This window comes from Ascaphus truei, chromosome 1, assembly GCF_040206685.1.
Source record: "Ascaphus truei isolate aAscTru1 chromosome 1, aAscTru1.hap1, whole genome shotgun sequence".
NCBI classification, from domain to species: Eukaryota; Metazoa; Chordata; class Amphibia; order Anura; family Ascaphidae; genus Ascaphus; species Ascaphus truei.
In genome coordinates this window covers 329472432-329495722 of record NC_134483.1, presented here as the reverse complement: position 1 = coordinate 329495722, position 23291 = coordinate 329472432, and the positions used below count along the sequence as shown (strand labels likewise).

Genomic DNA, 23291 nt, shown 5'->3' with positions numbered 1-23291 from the left:
CGCTTCTTCAGGAGGTATGTCCTAGTAACACCCATGGTTGCTTATTATAGCAAGACCGACATTTCCTCAGCCAACGGGATTGCCTTATTAGTAAAAACCCTCCAATCAATGCTAACTGCTGCCATGTTCAGAAAAAGCAATGATTGACGTGACGACGGAAGCCCAACCAGCTGCGGAGGCTCACCAGTCCTGCACGGGGTGTGTTCCCTTTCACATGTAAGCAGGAACATCTTTATACACCCTGAACTAATCCATCTATAGTTCTGAGTGGTTGTGATTTGGGAATATTCTTTTTGTGCATAGACTGTGTGGGTCATTTGATCTAATAGAGTCTTTTTATTTTATCATGTAATGCATATATGTGATTTTTATGTTATTTTGAGTCAATTTATAGTCTTTCAATTTTGACTGATGGTTTTTCCTTTTTTGCGCTTCCTTTTTGTGTATGTGCTTGATGGATATATATTTTTTAGAAAGTGAGCAGGCGTAAGTGCTGCTTTAGGAAAATACCCAATCTGTTTCAATGCTGCAACAAACAAACCAAAACCTGAGCAAAAATGGACTTGTTTTCAAGTTGCAGCAATGCAGTTTGATTTCGTATAGAAGTCTGATTTCATCTACTGTATATTAATAGGATTCTTATATCAAATGGATCATGTCTCTCTCTAAACTTTTTGTTGGGTGAAACGTGTCATGAATAGACTTTAGTGTCTATTTTATTGGTGTAATATGTAAATAAAATTACTATTAGATTTTTTCTCTCTCTTAATTTCTCTATCTTACTGCAAAAAAATAAAAATACCAGGATGCAACACAGAGCCTTTTTCAAGAGTGCCTTAAATAGTGAATGGACAGTACTGTAGTGAAGATCTCACTGGAAGGGGCCCTGTGATAAATTAAATATATTACATTTAGAGTATTTTTTAATTTCACATACCAAATGAGACAATAAAGGGGTAATCTGATCATCTTGAGATCTATTTCATTAACATAAGTGATATATTGTGCATAAAGTGGCTTTATTTATCATCATTATACAACTTACAGGGCATGAAAAGCTAGTTACTAGTATTGTGTAACACAACATACGCGTGACCTTTGTGGTGGTGATGGTGTATTAAATACTGTATGTGCAGTGCACTGCTGAGGGCAGGAGGAGATACAGCATCTTTACCGCATGTCCCACCCTGGTGTCTCACACGCGTGTGGGCATAACGAGGTAGCTCAGTTGTGAGTTGAAGTAAAATGCTGCACAGCTGTCAATCACTCAATGCTTTCTTTTCCCTTTTTTTCACTCCAGAATATAAAAATACTGGCGTTTCTTTGTTTTTACAATTTATAAAACGGCAGATTTTTTTTTATTTAAACAAAATATATATATGTATGTATGTGTGTGCATAATCAAACTTCTGTTCCGTCATGTAGATTATTGTGAACTTTGACTTCAAGATTCACTTGCTTGACCTTGACACCTTTCACTGTGTAGGCATCTTTGTTCTCAGTGAGAAGGTTGATATTCCTCACAGTGCAATGCTGCCTCTTGAAATTATTTTCTACCCGGTCTATGTTTTTCCTTGAGGCTTCCACCTTTGTGTTAAGTGGATACTCCTCTACCATATCCCTGGCTGGTATCTTCCTTTTATGCCTCCTGCACTTCTGCGTTATAAGGCAGACAGCCAAGAGAATGAGCATCAAGAGCATTATGCCTGCAAAGGCACTTCCAATGGAAGCCCCAGTCTGTGAGGAGGAAGCTGCAGCCGCCTCCATCTCTAGGCTTAACGTCTTCATGTTGGTGCCATTCTTGACCTGGTCTCCTTCATTGTCATAGATCAATGAGTCATCCAGTGTCAGCCTGCCATTCCTGTCCACCAAATCTCTACGGGCCCGACTCAGCTGGTAGGTTAGAGAACGTTGCACTCTAGGGCCTGCCATTGTCTCAGGGCCAATAATGTAGATCACCTGAAGGTACCACTGGTGTCCAGTTTCCACCTTTCCAAAAAAGAGAACACAAGCTTTTTATTTGAGAGCACAAAATAGTGTAAGCAATTCAGAGTATCTTTTATGTGATACAACAAGTGCTGTAGAATACATTGTTTACACTTTTACAGATGGTACCTCTACACTAGAGTGTATGTTACACTTCTCTAACTATCAGAAAGTCACTATCAGCCATCTATATCACCAAGATAGCCTGGAATATCATTTGTATACAAACAGAATTTATTGGACGTGTATATTTGAAAGAGGTATATGATATATTTTCAAGTATTTAATAAAGTCCCTTCCCCTGCTTTATAAGCTATTTTGTAATCCATATTTTATTGACTTTCTGAACACATACAAAATAATGTAACAAACGGTATTATATAAAAAGTAAAAAAATGTCTTAAAATCTGACATATACTGTACAAATGTGGTATGATAATACAAATTCATGTAACATATTTTAAGAGTTTTCATTTGTAGAACCGTGTGAATAAAATAACAGGCGAGAAAAAGGGAGAGTCTGCCTGGAAGTACAAAAATAAATATCAATTATCCATTTTCAATAATGTCATCATAATGATGCTTCATTTCCTAAATCATTCATGGTCAGAGAGAATGATTACAACACATTGTTAATCGAGAATAATTCCTTCATCCCAAGAAGTTGTTTAATGTTACTGTATGTGCTACAGCAGCGGTGCGCAAAGTGGGGGGTGCGAGATTACCGGCGGGGGGCCCGGGTTTACAGAGGCCCTGCACGCTTCCCCCAAGGCACTTAAATTAAGTGCCGGGGGAACTGCAGGGCCTCTGTAAACCTACTTACCTTGATTCAGCTGGTATCTGGAGACGTGTAATCATGGCAACACGGCGTCAAATGACGCTGCGGGATCATGTGATGCCACGTTGCTATGGCAACGTGACGTCCAGACGCCGGGAATCAAGGTAAGGAGGAGGAAGGAGGGGGACGCGCGGAGAGGAGGACATCCGGCAGGGGGGCGCAGGGAAAAAAGTTTGGCCCCCCTGTGCTACAGTATGCAACTTACCTTGTAGAGAGCATCAACTTTCATGGTAAATCCATCTACTCCTGGCATACTGCCCATTAAATGGAAATCCGGAGCATCACATGCAAAGTTTGCAACAAAAGGGACATCATGGAAGTACTTATCAGTCACCTCTGGCTGGTTGCGGTCCTAAGCATTTCAAAACAAAAAATACAACATTTAGTGTAATGCTTTGAAGAAGAGCAAGGTGTTCCTGGGGAAACAAGAAATGGAAAACATAGTCATACTGTATATTGCACATATCCTATCCATAAATCCTTCAAATATCTTTTTTTCCATGTACAGATGCCGCTACGAGTAATCTAACACTGCTTTGAAAAATCTGAGGCATTCTCCCAGTAATGCAGCAACATTTCTCTGACATTTCTGCAGAAAGACTAATGGCCCATCGGATTAACACAGCAGGGATCCCTGGTTAGTTTGAATGGGACTGCCAGGGACCCCCGCTGTGTTAATCCGATGGGCCATTAGTCTGTCTGCAGAAATGTTGCAGCATTACTGGGAAAATGCCCCAGATTTTCCAAGGCAAGTGTTAGAATACGCGTGGCTGCATCTGTACAATGATTATAACATGATTTCTGTGATTTCATCATGTGTATAGTCTAATCCAGAATCATTTGTTAGCATGTTTACTACATATTTTTTTCTTAAGTTTAAGTAGTGGCAATATTACATTACATTGCATGGCAGATTATAATAAGTGCAGAATACTAAATGAATGTGAGTATCTCATACTACTCAAACAATACTAAAAGAAGAAATATCCCATCAAACTTAACTCTTAACATATCTGGCATTTCTGTCACACTGAAAAAGATCAGAAAAGCAATCCAACTATGGAGTCTGTATACTAAAGTCTCGCAGTGGCAGCACTGGGGCAAAACAGTGTAAGAGACAGCACAATATTTATCAAAGACATGGAAACCCATTGAAAGCAATGGGAATTTTTCCTTCAATAAAATCAGTGCAGTTATTTTGAACCGATTTTGCAGCCAGGAGATTTCAGTCACTATTTATGTGTTAAATACTAATATTTTTACCCACCATAACTTTTTTAATGTCTGGTTATAACCACTACCAGCTGCGTTGCATATCCAGCAACCAACCTGGCACTGATGAGATCCAAAATGTTGAAACAGTCTCTGTGAGTAGGTTTACTGGGAATGCACTTCTTTACCCAGGCTGTGCTGAAAAGTTGTGTAATACGGCAGGCATACGCTTATAGGGGGCCATGTTAAATGTTACATGTTAAAATGTATAAGAAGTAAAGAGTGACACACTGGGGGTTATGCACTAAGCAGTGATAAGTAGGTTTTCTGGGTGCTATGCACAAAGCAGTGATAAGTGCTTTTAAGTGAGATAACTGCCTTTATAGGGGCCTATGCAGAGAGCAGCGCTATTTCGAAATTCGCCATTTTTTGGAGAAAATCGCGCAGAAAACAGCAGAAAATGGCGAGTTCCGAAAAACGCGCCAATTTTTCTTTTCTATTTGTAAAACTCGCCTCGCGGCTGGCGAGAACCTCAATCTCGCTAGTTTTAAAAATATCCTAATGCAGAGAGCCGCGAACGGCATCTAGCGGCTGTTCGCGCCAATAAAATGGCGCGATTGTCTCCTTTTTGCCTCGCCAGAAAAAATTGGCAAGAAGCTGCCGCTCGCGGCCATTGCAATGGGAAAAAAAAGGCGCAAATTTGTTTTTACACGTTTCTGAAGCGCGCATCTCGCCAATTTAAACTCGCCACACGCATCCATGTTAAACATAGCAGAATTCGCACTTTTCTGCATATGGAGAATAAAACTCTCCAAAAAAGCTACTTTTTACTAAATTCGCCATTTTTAAAATTCGCTGCTCTCTGCATAGGCCCCATAGTGTGATACTGCCTGCTGTGAGATTCACAAAGCAGTGATAAGATTGCAGTATTGTGCTATAATGGCTATTTAAAAGCACTTATCACTGCTTTGTGAATCTCACAGCAGGCAGTATCACGCTATAATGGCTTTTTATCTCACTTAAAAGCACTTATCACTGCTTAGTGCATAACCCCCACTGTGTGCTCATTTGCATGTCATTACCCAGAATCCCTGGCTGCAATGGAAGCACTGTTTGCTAAGCGATAATGGAGAAAGACAGTGTTGCAGACCTGTCTGAGACATGCAAATGTACCACAAGTGGTATTTTTATTTTCTGTACAATACTTACATACAAAGTACTACTTACCAGGAGCAGAAACCTGTGATTTAGGTGCTTATTGGGTTGAATACAACCATATTGCGGGCCTTCATTATAAATTGTGCCAGTTGGATCAAAGAAAGGCACATATCCGTCTTTACCAGTGCAGAGATAGACCTTCTCTAGCTGCAGTTTGTAGGCAGAATTGAGGTTCTGGTCAGGATTCCACAGTACTCTGCCATAAAGAGTTTGACCTGTAGAGAGATTAGACATTCCTATTGTTAAATTGTAGCAATACCAGTAAAGGTAACATATGCTACGCAAGATTTGGGGAAGAGAGAACAAACATAATCAAGAATATATTCTGAGGTGGTATTGGTGAATTGAGAGCACTATCCCCGAAAGTGGGTGAAATTACACTGATATACCACTCAACCACTTCAATGTGAAACTTCTCACCGACTGATTTTATCAAACTTCAGACAGGCAGCAATGTTCTTTTTAGAGAGCTGGTGATTGTACCCAATGCAGGTACGAAAGGGTTAAACTGACGGTCAGGCAGGAAGGACACTGGCTGGAATTATTCCCCAGGCCTGCTGGATGCAGGATCTGCTGGGACCCACACCCAGGAAGAGAATCTCCATGAGCGCGAACAAGCCTGCTGGACGCAGTCCTGTCTTCATAGAACCAGCGTTCCAATACTGCTGAGGGAGCAAAGCCGTGTTGCAGTATCCAGAAGGGATTGCCTGGACTTTCTTGGGACAGAGTTCACCAACCACAGATAAGGATTTGATATTCTATTTTTCCATAACTGAGTGTATTGTGTAAAGCTGGAAACTGGACTAGCCAGCCAGTGGTATAGTCAGACTCTGTGGTGTAGTTAATCTCCCAAAGGTGAGAAGGTTTTTGTTTTATGATTTAGTTTGCCTTCAAGGGACAGTGTGCCTATTTGTTGTGTTATGGAAAAACACTGAAGATTAAAGCCTAAAACATTACAGTTTGGACTCTTACAGCCCCCAAGGCCGTCCTGCCACAATATCTATAAACAAACATTTGATATTTTAATCGAAATAAATACGTTTTATGATCCAAAAGTTAAGCATGGTTTTCAGACTGTCAGGTTCTGTCATGAATGTATATACATGTCATACCTTTTGAGAAGGCTCCTTTATAGTCCATCTCAGACAGTGACATTTCAGACGTGGTGGGGTCCATCAAGAAAACCTTCTCATTATTACAGAGCTGAAACTCTGTGTTTAGTGAATACACAACAGGGACTGGGCGGTTAGTCTGCTGAAATGCAATAGGAATAAGAAACCTACAGAGAGAGAGAGAGAAAATGCATGTAGCATGTGCAATTGTGTACTATCCAGGTGCCAATAAATGGTCAAAGTTAGGACATAAATCATTTATTTATACATATACATAGAAAGTTATGTCAAGTTGTTTTTGACTTTAGTTATATTCTAGGAAATATATATTTGCAGGCCATATATTAATAGAGGACTTTACACAGAACAGAGTTGTATCTACCTTTTGTAATGGAATATTAAAATGATCTGAAGAAGAGCCATTGCAAATGCATGGCACGGTACAGTAAGAAATGGAAACATCAAATAACCTTTTTTGTGTGTTTATCTTTTTGTATTAAAAGATAATAGAACGTCGCACACGTCAATGCGTTGGCGCAGCTTTTTCACTAAAACAGAGCTTAATGCTACTTGTACATCATCAGAACCATTTCCTGACCTTTCTGGAGCGTGGGCTGTGCAGGCCAGAGGTTTATCACTAGGGTCAATCCATGGCTGTGTGGGCTGCACGGTACAAGGGATCAGATAGATGGTGTATTCTCCGGAGTAGTCCTTCCTGGAAAAAGCAAGTACGTAAATGATACTTCAGAAATATGTCAACTAACATGCCTTTTTCCAAGTTCGAGAACATCAGATGTAATTCATAGATCTGTGAAAAGGAAAATAAACTTTCCAGGGACCTCAAATGAACTTACTTGTGCTTATCTGTGGTCTCTTGGACAAATCATAGTAACTGGATAAAACTGTGGTGTTTCTTTTCCAAATGTCATTTTCACGATTTACGAGTATCCCATTTATATGAATGTGCACTACACGATGTCCTGCCTTTTCTTTATCTGAACACCTATCTACTACTGTATGAGCAAAGCTAAACAGTGTCTCCATAGAGGGAAGCAAATTCCAATTGGTGTCTTATACCTGCTGTAGGAGCTGGTTGCCCTCCAAAGCTGATGTGGAGAATCGAAGGTCTGTGCACTCCACAAAGGTTGAAGATCAAACTCAATACCTCCCAAGTGGTCTGGAGCCATTATATGAGATTTCACCTCTGGCAGAGTGTGGTGCTCCATGACAAATTGGCCTGTGGAATAAATATACATATGATAGACATTAAAGACTAAAGAAAATCTTTAATCTGAATGTATTTCCATGGCAATATGCTCAGGAATGATTTTAGGCACCATAACATGAAGAGTGCTTGTTCTAAAAGGCGCGTCTTGCTGTCGCAGGTATATTTCAAACACTCAGGGGCCTGTTTATTAAACGGTGATAATGGCATTGCTATGTTAAAACGGGCAATATTGCATGGAAATGCACTCTCTATATTCGGTTAACAGTTTTTGCATGTCTAAACAAACGCATTGTAAGATGGGATTTGGTTCTGTTATGCAATTTCATGGGATGTGCAACTTTTGTGTGCAGCTGAAGTAAACTTGCAAATTGACGTATTCAAGTATTATGCAATAAGGTACGAGATTGCACAGACAGTCACAGGCGGAAATGTGAGGTTCTGGAGGAGAGGCAATCCTCACAAAAATACAGTATGTATGCTCATGATCTGACGGCTGGTGAAGAGTGGAGGAGAAGACAGAGAGATTTCTATAATGGACTCCCTTGGCAAAATGTAAAATTCACAGAAGGTGAGACCAATCACTTCAAGTAGTTTATATTTCGGTGAGACCAATCACTTCAAGTAGTTTATATTTCTGTGTAAAGTACTTGCAAATGGGGTGTCTTTTGATACAACTGGCCTGGCAACATAATTCGTAATTATTCTAGGTTAACACGTCAAATTTTGTGTGGCAAAACTTAGTTGAATAAATAGGCCTGTTCATTGTCAAAGTTTCAATACAGCGATGACACGACACGTAGCACAATCTTCATCGGTTGTTTCAGAATGTAACATCCTAGGCTCAATAACAACTCTCACACAATATACAGTATATAAAACAACATGCTTTTGCTAGCGGCTCATACCTAACAGAAGGCGGACTGCCGGAGCTGAATTATGTACAGGTTTTAGAAAATAAAAATGCTGGGTATATATAGCTCCTCCAGTGGTGGGGAACCAGTAATGCACTGCATCATGGGGCTGATGAAATAGTAACAAGTTTCCACAAAAAAATGACACGTTAAAACAGTAATTTGTGTAATTTTTGGAGCAATGTATCCAGTTTGTGATACTTGATACACAAGGCATATAGATGTGATAGAAACTTAAATATACAAATACATTCACATATAGAACAGTGACCTTGTAGAAGTTACCTCTGAATTTAGCATGAGTTTTAAACTCAATAACCAGGCGTCCATCCTCACGTATATAGATCCTTATGATCTGAAGCCTGGCAGAGAGAACACTGTCTGTCTGAATACCTGTATTTTAAAGCAAACAGAAGTTAGTGTAATTGTGCATTAGCGTAACCAGGGGAGGGTGCAAGGGTGCATTTGCACCCACCCCCCCCCCCCCAAGAATGTAATATATTTCTCGTGGTTACAGAGGCCCTGTGCTGTTCCCCACAGCAATGAAACTGATTGCCGGAGGAGGGATTGGGGCCTCGGTAAGAGAGCAGCCCACCATCATGATCATCACGGCGTCATGTAATGCTGCGTTGTCATGGCAACACGACATCACATTGCCATGACAATGCACCATCGCGTGACGCAGGGACATCATGACGCCGCGATGGGACGGCAGGTAAAAACTTTGCATCCCCCAAAAAGAATTTCTGCGTGTGCCCCTGTAATGGTGCACACAATGCATGATAAGCCTTCAATGTAAATATATTTCCAAAATGGCACAAGCTCTATACTTTCAAAATGATTTTGTATTTTCTCAGGCACAAGGAGGACAAAAATAACTTTATATATTAATATCTACTGTCCCTATGGGTTTGAAAGGAAAATAAGATATTTCAAATGCTTATCCACATGCCGGAAATGTATACACTGTACTATAGAGCGTAAAGAGACAACTAAAGTTAAAACAGTACAAGTTACATGGCCACACTGAAATGGAGAAATTAATATATCATAGTCAATTTGTCAGAATGACACCATCGCATTAATAATGAAGTATAACCTTAGATCTAAAAATATTAAACTCTATAAACACTACAGATATTACTACTGATTAATAAATGACATTAATTCATTTAATGGATAAAAAACTATATTCACATACCCAGTCGGGATTTCAACCTGTAATGCCCAAATATTACACTTGTTATAATAAAGCACTTCAGCTTGTTGTGCAGACAATCAGTGATATGAAAGTTCTACTACTAACTTTGAAAGAAATTGACGGCTACTGAGACAATGCAGTTAACACGCCCTGCATGTCAATCACTGTGCAGTTTTTTGCTTTTGCTTGAATGTATTTTCCTGCTACTGAAACATCTAGAATAAAGTGGCTGTTCACAATAGCACTGTGTGTTACTGATTTCATAAGGGCTGCCAAAGCTAAATGAATATAATAAAACCATACCAGTTCTCCAGAGAACCGTGTCATAGAAGAAAGAGAATTCCATCTCGGTGTGATGCTCCAGGGAGGCCCAGCCTCTGGGCGCTGTCACATATATGTATGACACGTACAGGGGCACGTGCACAGTCAGGAAGGACTGGGCAGAATCCCGCACCTGCTCAGAATGTACAATGAGGAGGGGAATAAAACACGTGTGAGAATCGTTTGACAAGGTTCCCATAGATTGCCTACACATTTCAAGATGACCATACTGTATATGCACTAATAATAGTTAGTAGGTCTACGTACAAACTCTGCCATGTTAACCAATTACTAAAAGAACCCTAGGCCTCGTTGTTATTCTCCTTCTTTGTCTATCTAGGGATATTAGTGATATTTATTATAAGGAAGACTTACAACAATGTCGTTTTTCTCCTGGTATGTATGTGCTTGTCCAGCTAATGTGTTATTTACCATGGAAAGCCTTTATGATGCCAGACGTCCAGCAGCACCTGAGTACCACAGGACGTCCCGGGATCACGACTATTTGAACACCTCAGTAGCGATCACATGGTTGTGACTGCCCCTCCCCCCACCAGTGACTTCAACAGAAGTAGAAGGTGCCGTACTTCTGATCTTGTTCAGTGCTCCCAAACCCGGTCAGCCCCAAGAAAATGCGTTTCACTGGAATGACGTACCCGATCAACAAATGTATCAGTAACATGAAAATTAGATCGGTGTTGAAAAATAATTTGAATGTAACATTATTTACCAGCATTAACCATGGCACTGCCTTGAAAATATTAAATATATTTGCATTTCTTTTAAATACAGAGAGGAAAAAATGATCTATTTTATGGGAGTAAAAACGGACTAAAGCTACAGTATTTGATTAGATCAGGCCTACACAACTCCCGTCCTCGAGGTGGGAGTGAGTCACTAATTGAGCCAGCTGAGCTGAAGTAGGGATATCCTGCAAACCTGGCCTGTTTGCAGCCCTCGAGGACTGGAGTTGTGCAGGCCTGGATTAGATGAATACCACATTAATTAGTGTGCACACTATCATGGGTTAACACCGTGTTAAAAAAGCCAATGTTGATTATAGTGTAGTATTTATTATTTGCAAACGTGTCGGCTTTGCCCAAGTTTTTTTTACCTACTGAAGCTAAAAACAGTGCTCCAGGAATGATCATATAATATGGGAAAACATTTCTCTGCTCACAACATGGTTGAAAACAAAGCACTGTCAGCCACCGCACAATGAGGAACAAGATGTTATAGCTAAAGGGGGAATAAAAACTATTCCTCACAGCAATTCTAATAAAGACCAAAACACAGCGTCAGTGGAAAATGTAGGATTGTACACTGCACAAATTAGTTTTAGATGTCCCAGATTTGTAATTTACAACTTTGAAAGCCATGTTTACATTATAATAACAGTAAAGTTCTCCAATCTTCTCAAGATCCGGGTTATAATGCAGTAAGTAAAGAATTCAGTATAATGCAGTAAGTAAAGAATTCCCTTCTAGGTACAGTATAGGGACTCCATTTAAACACGGTCTACTATAGGTTTAACAATGCCTAATTTACTGTTTAGTAAATCCCAATACTTTTTGTCATGAGGTAGTATACTCCAGGGACTGTGTATTATGTAAATGATCTGCAGTTTTTTCAGGGCGCAAACTACTACCTGTATGCTACGTCCTTTTGATTTGCATGAAGCAATGGCTCTGGAGAAAACTATTTATTTTCTTATAGATCTTGATCACTTTTGCTGGATCAGTATGTAGGTCATTGTACATGACCTTCCACATCCCTCATTCTGATGTGGAAGAAAAATGTATGAAAAGGAATGTATATATTGTTTGTAGTGTCAGGTATTGAGCAGGTGGGGGTATTGAGAGATCATCATCAATCTGCACATATAAGGTTTACTTCCTTTAAAGCTACGTTGGCAAAACGTGTGTTATTTTGAGACCTGGACTGTTTACTCCTTTCTTAAACAGTTCCCAAACCAGAATTTATGCACGGCACCTGAAAGTCTGCAGTCACAGCTCCGCCACAGACATCAATGAGCTCCGTCATGTCATAATATGCATGAAAAGTCCAAATGCAGCTCTTTAGGTTCAGGTGCTTATAGAGTTGAACTGTCTTCGGCTCTCTCACGCTGGGGTCAAACTGGTATGGGCGATCGTAACCCGGGCCCACAGCAATGCTGTCATAAGTCACCTCATCCAAGAATCCTGCTTCTAAAAACAAAGCAATAAAGAATCATCAATCAGATAAAACAAATATTGAGAGACCTAAATGACTCATTTGGAAATTCTGGGCCTTGTTACAATGAAGTGTGTCCGGTCATTGATTTGTGGCAATTGGTCACAGCCCTATCCAGTGTTTAAGACTCCATTTGAATGAGTGAGACTTGACAGGTCTGCATTCGGCTGCATTTGTCCTGAATTCACACTGGATGTACTGCATGTGGAATAAATGACAGGCAGTAGGTTATGTGGCTGTAACTCTTGGGTCTGTCCCAATATTGTTGGAGATGCTCAGACTATTAGAATTATGAATATGCAATGAGTACTGCGCATTATATTATAACCCATTTCTGCGGTTTGGCTGCTAAACATGCAATTCTGCTTTAACATTGCAGTCCCACCTACCCCTAAAATGTAGAAAAAGCAGTGAAATGTTTAAAGGGTAAACTGTGATTGATGTTTATTTGACAAATTTTAGATACTATTTAAATACATGTATTACGTTAGTTTGTAAATATGGAATATGAAACTTGTAAAGAGCCTGCTGCTATTAGCCTCTCCCATCCGTGTGATGCCACTGTGTATTGGAGATCTCAAGAGACCTGAAGTTTGATGGCATTACCAGTTTTTACACAAGGAAAATAAGGACACCTGTGATTATTAATAAGTTCCACTGAGAAACAGTGTCTTGCTGGGGCTAACAACAGTGGTGGCGGGTGGTTAGAGCACAAGTGACCCCCCCTCCCCTTCTCTGTCATTTATTCCCACTCCTTCTAGTTAATGTACTGCTGTGAAATTCAAAGGAATGAAAAGGTGCATTGTCCCCCAATTGGGGACATTCTGCTGTCCTGACCAACTTGAGTTTGGATGTGCTCTACAAATTTGGTTCTGTCAGACTAAATTTGGGACACTTGGTATGTCTGCATTTGTGAGCACAGTACCGGAGATGCCTCTCAGGTCACGGATGGTGACCAGGTTGGAGCAAACGTGTTGATGTCGGTAAACGGACTCTGACAGCAGGAAATGCAGGTTGTGTAGTGGCATTGTGGAAATAAGAGGCAGCATTCCATCTTGATGTGGGATTTGCACAGATATGTGAATCCTAAGAAATAAAAAGACATTACAAATACTCGCGACCAGAAAGCAAAATGCATACTTGCGCGGCAAATTCAAACAATTTTGTCTCTTCAAGTCTTGGTAGCGCCGTCTCTCATGTGCACGCGTGCTCTATAGTCATGCGCAGTGGCTACCTGTGGCTACCGAGCAATATCGGTTTCACTATGGGCGCACCCTTGTGCTATAAAAAGGAATGTTGGTGTACTTTGTGGTTACAGAGATCCCTCTAAAGTAATTATTAGGTCTTTTGATGCTAGAGGGGCCGGCGTCTCTGACACCAAAAGATTTAAGATACAAGCAGTATCATCAATGCTAAAATGACATTGCAAATATGGTGTTTGTAGTAAGCATATTTTCTGACTTTTTTGGTAATATCCACCAGAATTATGGTACTAGTTACAATAATGTAAATTGACATAAATCATATCTAAAATGACACCATCTCCAATTTGCTCGCAAACATTGAGAATCTGGATTGATTTTTTTTTCTCTCTGTGTTTCTGCCCAGGCCCATTAATAGTTTTAAAAACCAGGGTTTTCAACAGAAATAGTAAGTTATAAGACACATAACTAAATTGGCTCAATTGTGCCGACGCAATACTTTTCACAATATTACTGAAATATTCCTACAAAATATAATAATAGAATTATTTGGAAAATAACAATTTATTACAAAAATACTGTTTCTGTATTTTGTCTATCCTTTCCAACAGTACTTAATGTCCTACAATTTGCAGCAACTCTTGTTATATATACAGTAGCATACCTATTGGGGTGCTCTTTGTGTTTGACATCCAGATATTTCAGAGTGGCAATAAAAGATTGGGCCTGAAATCCCCTGGCAGTTCCAGCTACCACCGGTGTGTGGCAGATAGCACTATCCGTTCCTATTGTGACCACGTTGCTTCTCAGTGGTGTTCCTACATGGCCAGCTTTGTCCACTGCTTTGGCAACGCAACGCACGTGGAATCGTCTGCTGAAGTAAATACTGTCCAGTACCTTAACAACAGTGAAGATAAAAAGGAAGGTATTATCCACACACTCCGTTTAACCCTTCGGATGCTCCATGACGTGAGCCACCCCAACATGGGGCTCTGGCACTCCAGCAGCCTCGTGACAAAGTGTCTGCGTCATGGTCTTTGTGCTCATTTTCTCAGGGAGAATGCGCTCCCCGCTTCCATTCCGGTTATCAGTGATGTTGCAGTCACGTGATCCCTCTGAAGACCGGTCACGCTGGTGCCGCGGCCCCTCTGGCACTCAAAGGGTTCAATTGGATTATGATCAGTGTTCGACAAACCTATACATTTGCTCGCCCCGGGCGAGTGGATTTAACCCCCGGGCGAGTAAATATTGGCCCAAGCAGCACACGTTTGGTACTAGGTGGCGAGTAGATTTTTTTGTGTGGCGAGTAGATTTTTTGGTGATTTGTCAACCACTGATTATGATATTATTATTATTATTATTGATTTTCTGCATACAAAGGCAATATATTTCTCACAGCAGTAAGAAATGTAGTAAGATAAATGACATTAAAGTAACAAACAAAAATATTACTGGTTAGAGCAAAGGTGAGCAATCTGGGGGGCGCGCCACAGAGGCCCCCGCGCTGTACCCCACAACATTTAAATCGATTGCCGGGGCAGAGCGCGGGGCCTCTGCAACTGCCTCTTGCCTTCTCTCCGGCTTCTCCTGACAACGCCACACCAAATGACGCTGCAGAGATGAGGAGATGCCGGAGAACAGGCAAGAGGCAGGGGGGGGGGGGGCACGACTTCAAAAGTTTGCTCACCCCTGTGTTAAAGAATACTGCTGCTTCCTTATAGGAGCTTACAGGTTATAAAGTAATTTTTGCATAAAAGGAACATTATTAAGTTACCTCAGTTCAAATGTTAAAGTCATGCATGCTAAGTTTACTGTTTAGAATAACTTTTTACAAGGTAATTTACTACAGTATGCATAGTAACATAAGGTTCAAGTTGTTCTGTATTATTTTCACTCAGTGCTGTCAGCTCATTATGGGTTAGAGTCACTAAGCTCTGTGTAATAAGGCAAATAACGTGCTCGGGGAAAATGCCTCAAAGCATTCACAAATCCAGTGATATTACTCATTATTATTATTTTTTAAATATGACTTCACTTTAGAGATATTTAACAAGGTCTGGTGTATGCAAATTAAAAGATTATGTACTTTTCAAAAGCATATGTAATTATTATTGAGTTAGGTGAAAACATTTACATGTGTCACTGCAATGCAATACATTTTGGCAAACACAAAGCAATGTTAAAGAACTTAACTGATTCTGGCCCTCTTTTTCTTGATATCAATAGCAAAAGGCCTATTTCAGGACTTCGATGGGAGCGACGCCAGTTAGTTATGACTTAAGTACTGTTGTCTCCTGGTGTTAACCTTGTCAGAGTTTAGTGAATATTGGATGAATACAATTTAGGATATACTGTACAGTAATGAGATTTGCATGCCATTTACAATAAGGGCCATTACAAATAAAGCCATGAGTAAATCCCGATTAATGTCACGTTAGTGAATAGATTAATGTCACGTTAGTGAATACTGCCTTATGGCTGAGGCCTTAAAGCGTTAATGCGGTTTAATTTTTTTGTTTTCTTTATTGCAGGATTGAAGCAGGGGGCCTTCGGAGCCGAATTGTGTTAATCTCAGCTCTGGGGACCCCCTGCTTCCTGAGATACCTCTGTAGGAGGTTCTAGTATTTCTGTGGAGGTTAAATGTCCCGGCCACGTGGACCAATAGGAAGCAGCAATAGATAACGTCACAGCTTCCTATTGGCCCACATGATGCGGGAGATTTAAACGGCGCCATTAAGTAAGGCACACAGATTCTCTGGCTGCAGAGATACCAGCACCCCCTACAGAGGTAAGTATCTCTGGAAGCAGATTGCCAATACACTCCGCAGATTCAGCAATCCGTTGACGGATTTTTAAGAATTCCGCCAACGAGTTGCGAATTGAATTCTACAAATCCGTCAACGGATTGTATCCAACGGCGGACTTTGATGAATCTGTGCGGATTAAAACCGATGAAATCCATTTGCGGATTTTACACGGCAAAACAGATTTTGGAGGGAAAGTTTGAGAAAATCCGGAAAACGGATTTGGACGGATCCGCCCATCTCTTGTAGTGACTCAAAAGTTATATGAAGTGAATCTGGATCTGTGCCTCACTCTACCACAATGAGTTAACGCAAAGATCCCACTTTTACTAGGTGACTTGAAAAGTCCCACTTGAAAGCTACAGTGCATTATATACACATTTAGATACCCGACCAAATGATGACCAAATCATTCTATGGGGTTTAATTTTCGGACGCTGTGTAAGAAGTTCAGAATTTTAATCAGAGAGATCGCAAAATCACTAATTGGCACCTGCACTATGCTTTCTGTAACCAAAAAAAGAGTGAACATTCACTTTATTTAAATATCAGCTTGGAAATGTCTAGTATTGACAAGTAATAGTTACTTTTTTTTATAAACTTTAATTTGAAAGTTTTTCAACAATTGTATACAGTACAGTATAAGTGTTGTTATTGGTTTGCATACACAGGATTTGATTAAATCAAGCAATATTTCAGAGAGTGGCCAATGAAAGACAAAAGAATAAGAATACAAAGGCCATACATTCATAATGAGAATCCAATGAAGATCTAGTAATAGTTACTGTACTTTATAGGATGATGTGCTTGGGTAAATATAAAAATAAAATGTATTCAGCAGTCGAGGTGGCTTTAAAAAGTAGTGGAATTGAAGAAAAGCTATTCTGACCATATTTTAGCAAGATTTATGGTATATTTATTGATAGAAGATAGGGAGAAAGAATAACTAAGATAAATATTCTTTTCTTTATATAGAAAGCACAACCATCAGTCTGTTAATAAAAATGTAATGGTACCATGGGACATTAAATAAAAAGTAGTGGTATCTCATAGTACTATCACACTTCCGCCACTGCATCTAAGACAAATATTTCACACCGGATTTAAAGACCCTTCTAACAAAAAGTATGGCATGAAGTCATTTGAGGATAACTAGAAACAATATTTGAAGCCGATCAATCATTATATTTTAATTTTTATTAAAATGTTGGTTAGGATTGATCTGTGCACTTACCATGCGGTTGACACCAGTGAAAGGGGTGGTATCAGTAATTGTCTCGAAGGGGGATCTGGCCCCATTGGAGTCAGTGGGCGTTGCCACTTCCCAGCTGAACAAGATAGTGGACTGGTTGATGCCAGCCTCTTCACAACGCTCCCTCATGACCGAGTACTTGGGAAAGTGAGGGTCACATGGTGTAACACACACCAATGGGTACCCAGGGGATGGTGATTTCTTGACACCTTCTTTGGTGACCTCCTCTACATGGTCATAATCAACCAGGGATACAACCTGCATGGATGCAAAATGTGAACCATTTAACCTAAGATGCATTCCCTGTTGAGCATTGTTGCAGAGTATTACTGATATATATATATATATATATATATATATATATATATTCAGTGCCATCATATTACTTAGTGCCATGTATTATTGGACAGGAGATAAGAAAAGAATGTGAACGCATTAACGTTAAACACCTACCACACAAAGACACAATGATTAAACGCGTCCCTGCCCAAGATTTTCATATCTAATTTATAGCCTTTTGTTTCATTAACTACTGTATGCTAGAAATTATTTAATAATGTGATAATTTACAGATATTGCACCAAATGGTAGCAATAAAATCAAAACAATTCGAGACAACAGCAACAGGCAGAATGTGCCCAGGGTATAATTATTTCTAAAATTAAGTTGATATTAAAATAAACATAAATTAAATGTAAGTACCTGTGGTGCAGATAATGATTCACATCTACACTGCACAATTAATTCAGTCAATAATTGCTCTTTTTATGAGGTACTGATGCTCCTCACATCTCCATTACAATATGATTGTTTATGGACAGTCCTGATTGCACTGCATAAATATTTGTCCCTGCAGCGACACTGTACAGCACGAGGAGGCATTGTTGTTATGTGAAACACATGGCCTGTTTGACTACCAGAGAGAATGGAGCACAGAATTTATGCCCCACAGAAAACCCACAGCACTACACGCAATATTGATTACACATTTCCACGCTTAAAAGCTGCATTAACTCTTGTGCAATGCGCACATAATTATTTAGATCAGGAGTCATTAACATTTTTTTTCACGTCTAAACATTTTTGCACCCTTGATCCTACTTCAAGTATACATTCAGAAGAAATATTTTTTTATTGTGTGCACATTAAAAATGTGTTCTCTTCCCTGCGTATTTTCTATCACTTTCTCGCTTTTTATTTTCCAACCCCCCAAACTCCTTTCTTATTCAATTTTTTTCCCATCCCACATGCTCTGTCTCTTCCTTCACTGGGGAGGCATCTTTTTACAGTTATGCCATGAGTGTAGAGAATCTATTGGGTTATGTACTCACAATAGGTGGTGATGGTAAAATCAGACTTCCTGCTGCCTCCTGGTCCAGGATTGTCACTGTGGCAGTGGTGATATCCCCAAGTACAGCCTCAACAGGATCGTCTGGTCCAAGGACCAGTGAAAAAGATTCATGCCACTCCCTGTCTTCATTTGACAAAATCTCCACCTTAAACATGATGTGATCCATTCCTGCAGTGGAAAGAGGGTATTATTTGCAGTAGTCGACGTGGCTTTAAAAAAAAAAAAAGCTGTGGTAATGTGTCTGACTTTAATAAATTCTACATTTCTTGAACTCTGATATAAAGCTATTCTGACCATATTTTTAGAAAGATGTATGCAATACATATGTCTAGAAAGCATAGATGATAAGAAAGTAGTGATACTGTTGACTGTAAATTAAAAAGTAGTTATACTGTCAACTGTAGATTAAAAAGTAGTATCCTCTATTACCATCAATCTACTGACTTTTTGTAGACTAAGTAGAGTCTCATCATGAGAATGAATTTATTCTTGATGATGGACAGCTAGATACACTGAGACCAAAAAGAGTAAGCAGCAAGCACATTATTTGAAAACAAAAAGGGAGTAAGCACGAATGGTGAAGGGAAAGGCAAGAATACTGAGAGATTGCAGATTGGATATGAAAAGACTAAGAAGAATTTAGAGTGTTGAAGTGAAGTTACTTTCAAATAACTTATAGATTTAAACGAGGAGTAACAATACATGATGGTACAACATGAGATGAGGCCTGAAACCTCCTGAAGCAAATGTCACAGGTGCATAACCCACCTAATCTTATTGTGTTCAATATTGAATTTTAATTACTTACCAGGACTGAATTTGAGAACCCGGCTACTTGGGTAGTAATCTACCCCGGACTGAGCAGACCCATCACGTGTGCTGCAACGGACCTTTGATGTCCTGTTCTGGTCTCCTTTTCTGATCACCTTGATGTTTAAAATAGCAATACCATCTAGTTCTTGGGGCTCTCGAACTTGGTAAGTAGCCTCCTCAAATTCAATGGTAGGTGCTGTGGGAAGAAAACAAAGTAAATAATTTTTATATACACAATTTTTATACACACACACACACACACATATATATATATATATAGCAACTAAATGAGTTATCTTGTAATAACTAATTATAAGCAACTATGTATATAATTATATTTTACCATTTTAATATACAGCAGCAATGTGTTTCATGTCTCTCTCTGCAATTCTGGTGTTGTAGTTTCCCATGTAATGTATTTGTTGTGTGCCTATGATCAGACATCACTTTCACATACCTCAAAGGGTTGAAATTAGACCATTAATGAACTAATTGATTATGGACTATATAAGGGCCATCAGACCATCTATTCTGCCTCCCCTGATGAAGTCGCCTACACAAATGCGACAAAACGCATAGGGTTACGCAGTTAGGACTGTGCAAGGAGTCTTGGAGGAGGAAAGACCATTACACTGACAGAGCCCTTTGATCGGAGGAACCAGAGGACATAGTACGGGTGTGCAGGGGGAAGGCAAAGTGAGCGCACAGATTTGGAGCACCTTGTGTTCGAGTGTACACGCGTCACTCCCCCCCCCCTTTCTCACAACGAGTAATTCAATAGCTCATAAGGAGAGCTACCAGATGAGTTCCTGCTTCCACAAACCTTGATATAATTTCAGTTCTATGTGCAAGTTTTGTCCATCTTTGTGAGTGACCTGTTTTTATCCTGATTTTTCATAAAATTGTTATACCGAATTATGCTATGGAGGCTGCGCTGTCTTCTTTTGTTTTTCAATGAATCGTGGGAGGTGGATTATCCTGTGGACAGCTGCACGGCATCTCCAGCGTTATTTTTATACTTTTCGAACTTTTTTCCTGTTGGCAGTATCCTCTTGTTTCTGTCCTCCTTTCCCCTGTTCCTTTTCCTTTGTGTATCATTTTGTTGGTTTTTATGGTTTTTATGTGTTTTTTATGTTGAGCTTGTCATGGGGTAAGCACTTAGCCATTGCTACCTCTTTATCAATTGTGACCCTCACTATATATTGGTGCTGTATATTTTTAATTATATATATATATTTATATATATCAAAAACAAATAGACGATACTGTTCTGTGGCTAACGAAATGGTTTAATTTGTGTGAGGTTTCAAGATACGCTGATCTCTTCTTCCGGCAGTGTTACAATGGATAAAGCAAGAAAGGTTTTTACTTGAAAACAGTGCATCCTGGAATGTTATCTGACTGAAGCCTATCCCTCACTTCTGTGCAGTATGCGATTTATGACAAGGAGTTAAATGGTCCCTGAATGTTAGTCATGTAAGAGTATGTGTGTGTATGTGTGTATGTGTGTAAATATAAATTTATAAAGTGCCCACAGTGTATACAGCACTTTACAAAAGGTGTGTGTGTGGGAGTGTATACCAATGGTGTGGTAGGTGTAGAAATGTAAGAGGGTGTTGCATTACTATTAATGTGTGTAGATACTATGTGGTCCCTATTGGTATATATGGATAGAATTACATTGTACATATATATGTGTAAGAGGCAGAGGTGTATGCATTAATATAGCGCGGTATGTACAGTATAGACATGGCCTTTAGCACTCATGGGAAGAGAGTTCTCGTGTCAGGGTAGTGACTCATGAAGCTGCAGTCTCGGTTTCGGCCACCGCTTAGTGTCCCAAATACAGTTAGGTCTGGAAATAATTGGACACTGACACAATTTTCATCATTTTGACTCTGTATGCCACCACAATGGATTTGAAATGAAACAACCGAGATGCAATAGAAGTGCAGACTTTCAGCTTTAATTCAAGGGGTTGAACAAAAATATCGAATGAAACGTTTAGGAATTGCAACCATTTTCATACACAGTTCCCTTATTTTAGGGGCTCAAATGTAATTGGACAAATTAACACAATCATAAATAAAATGTTCATTTTTAATACTTTGTCGAGAATCCTTTGCAGGCAATGACTGCTTGAAGCCTGGAACGTATGGACATCACCAAACGCTGGGTTTCCTCCTTTGTGATGCTTTGCCAGGCCTTTACTGCAGCTGTCTTCAGTTGTTGTTTGTTCGTGGGTCTTTCTGCCTTAAGTTTTGTCTTCAGCAAGTGAAATGCATGCTCAATGGGGTTGAGATCATGTGATTGACTCGGCCATTGCAGAATATTCCACTTCATTGCCTTAAAAAACTCCTGGGTTGCTTTCGCAGTATGTTTTGGGTCATTGTCCATCTGTAAAATGAAGCGCCGTCCAAATCAACATCGCTTAATTTGGCTGAATCTGAGCAGACAATATATCCCTATAAACTTCAGAATTCATCCGGCTGCTTCTGTCTTCTGTCACATCATCAGTAAACACTAGTGACCCAGTGCCATTGTAAGCCATCCATGCCCATGCTATCACACTGCCTTCACCGTGTTTTACAGATGTGGTATGCTTTGGATCATGAGCCGTTCCAAGCCTTCTCCATACTTTTTCTTTCCATCATTCTGGTACAGGTTGATCTTAGTTTCATCTGTCCAAAGAATGCTGTTCCAGAACTGGGCTGGTTTTTTTAGATATTGTTTGGCAAAGTCTAATCTGGCCTTTCTATTCGTGAGGCTTATGAATGGTTTGCACCTTGTGGTGAACCCTCTGTATTTGCTCTTGTGAAGTCTTCTCTTTATGGTAGACTTGGATAATGATATGCTTACCTCCTGGAGAGTGTTCTTCACTTGGCTGGATGTTGTGAAGGGGTTTTTCTTTACCATGGAAAGGATCCTAAGATCATCCACCACTGTTGTCTTGCGTGGACGTCCAGGCCTTTTTGTGTTGCAGAGCTCGCCAGTGCGTTCTTTTTTTCTCAGAATGTACCAAACTGTTGATTTGGCCACTTCTACTGTTCCTGCTATCTCTCTGATGGATTGTCTTGTTTTTTGCAGCCTAAGGATGCCCTGTTTCACCTGCATTGAGAGCTCCTTTGACCGCATGTTGAGGGTTCACAGCAATAGCTTCCAAATGTGAATTCCACACCTGGAATCAACTCCAGACCTTTTACCTGCTTAATTGATGATGAAATAACGAAGGAATAGCCCACATCTGTCCATGAAACAGTTTTTGAGTCAATTGTCCAATTACTTCTGGTCCCTTGAAAAAGAGGGGGCTAAATATTAAAGAGATGTAATTCCTAAACCCTTTCTCCAATGTGGATGTGAATACCCTCAAATTAGAGCTGATAGACTGCACTTCAAGCCCACATTCATTATTTGACTGTAACTTGAATTGATTTTGGTACACAGCTGAAATAACAAAACTTGTATCAGTGTCCAATTATTTCCGGACCCAACTGTAGTTGCATACATTTGTATTCATGCAATCGTCTCTCTTTCGGTGTTCTAAGATTACCTTTGACTATGGCCACCTTCAGATAGTTCATCTTATGGCCAGAATCAGGGAAATGTTCGC

General features: G+C 39.8%; 1 protein-coding gene across 2 annotated transcripts in view; it reads right to left on the bottom strand.

Annotated features, from left to right (window-relative positions):
• Positions 1-422: 422 nt before the first annotated feature.
• Positions 423-23291, bottom strand: part of FRAS1 (Fraser extracellular matrix complex subunit 1) — a 431436-nt gene continuing 408567 nt past the window's right edge. For both annotated transcript variants that reach the window (XM_075606876.1, XM_075606883.1), the window contains 14 exons: positions 19677-19877; positions 18849-19036; positions 17500-17775; positions 14126-14358; positions 13185-13345; positions 12020-12234; positions 10010-10160; positions 8791-8898; positions 7444-7603; positions 6965-7081; positions 6367-6533; positions 5264-5469; positions 3030-3176; positions 423-1989 (listed from right to left, as the gene is read on the bottom strand). In XM_075606876.1, the coding sequence (XP_075462991.1) occupies positions 1402-1989; positions 3030-3176; positions 5264-5469; positions 6367-6533; positions 6965-7081; positions 7444-7603; positions 8791-8898; positions 10010-10160; positions 12020-12234; positions 13185-13345; positions 14126-14358; positions 17500-17775; positions 18849-19036; positions 19677-19877 (2918 nt within the window). In that variant the 3' untranslated portion in view covers positions 423-1401. The remainder of the gene's footprint in view (positions 1990-3029; positions 3177-5263; positions 5470-6366; positions 6534-6964; positions 7082-7443; positions 7604-8790; positions 8899-10009; positions 10161-12019; positions 12235-13184; positions 13346-14125; positions 14359-17499; positions 17776-18848; positions 19037-19676; positions 19878-23291) is intronic.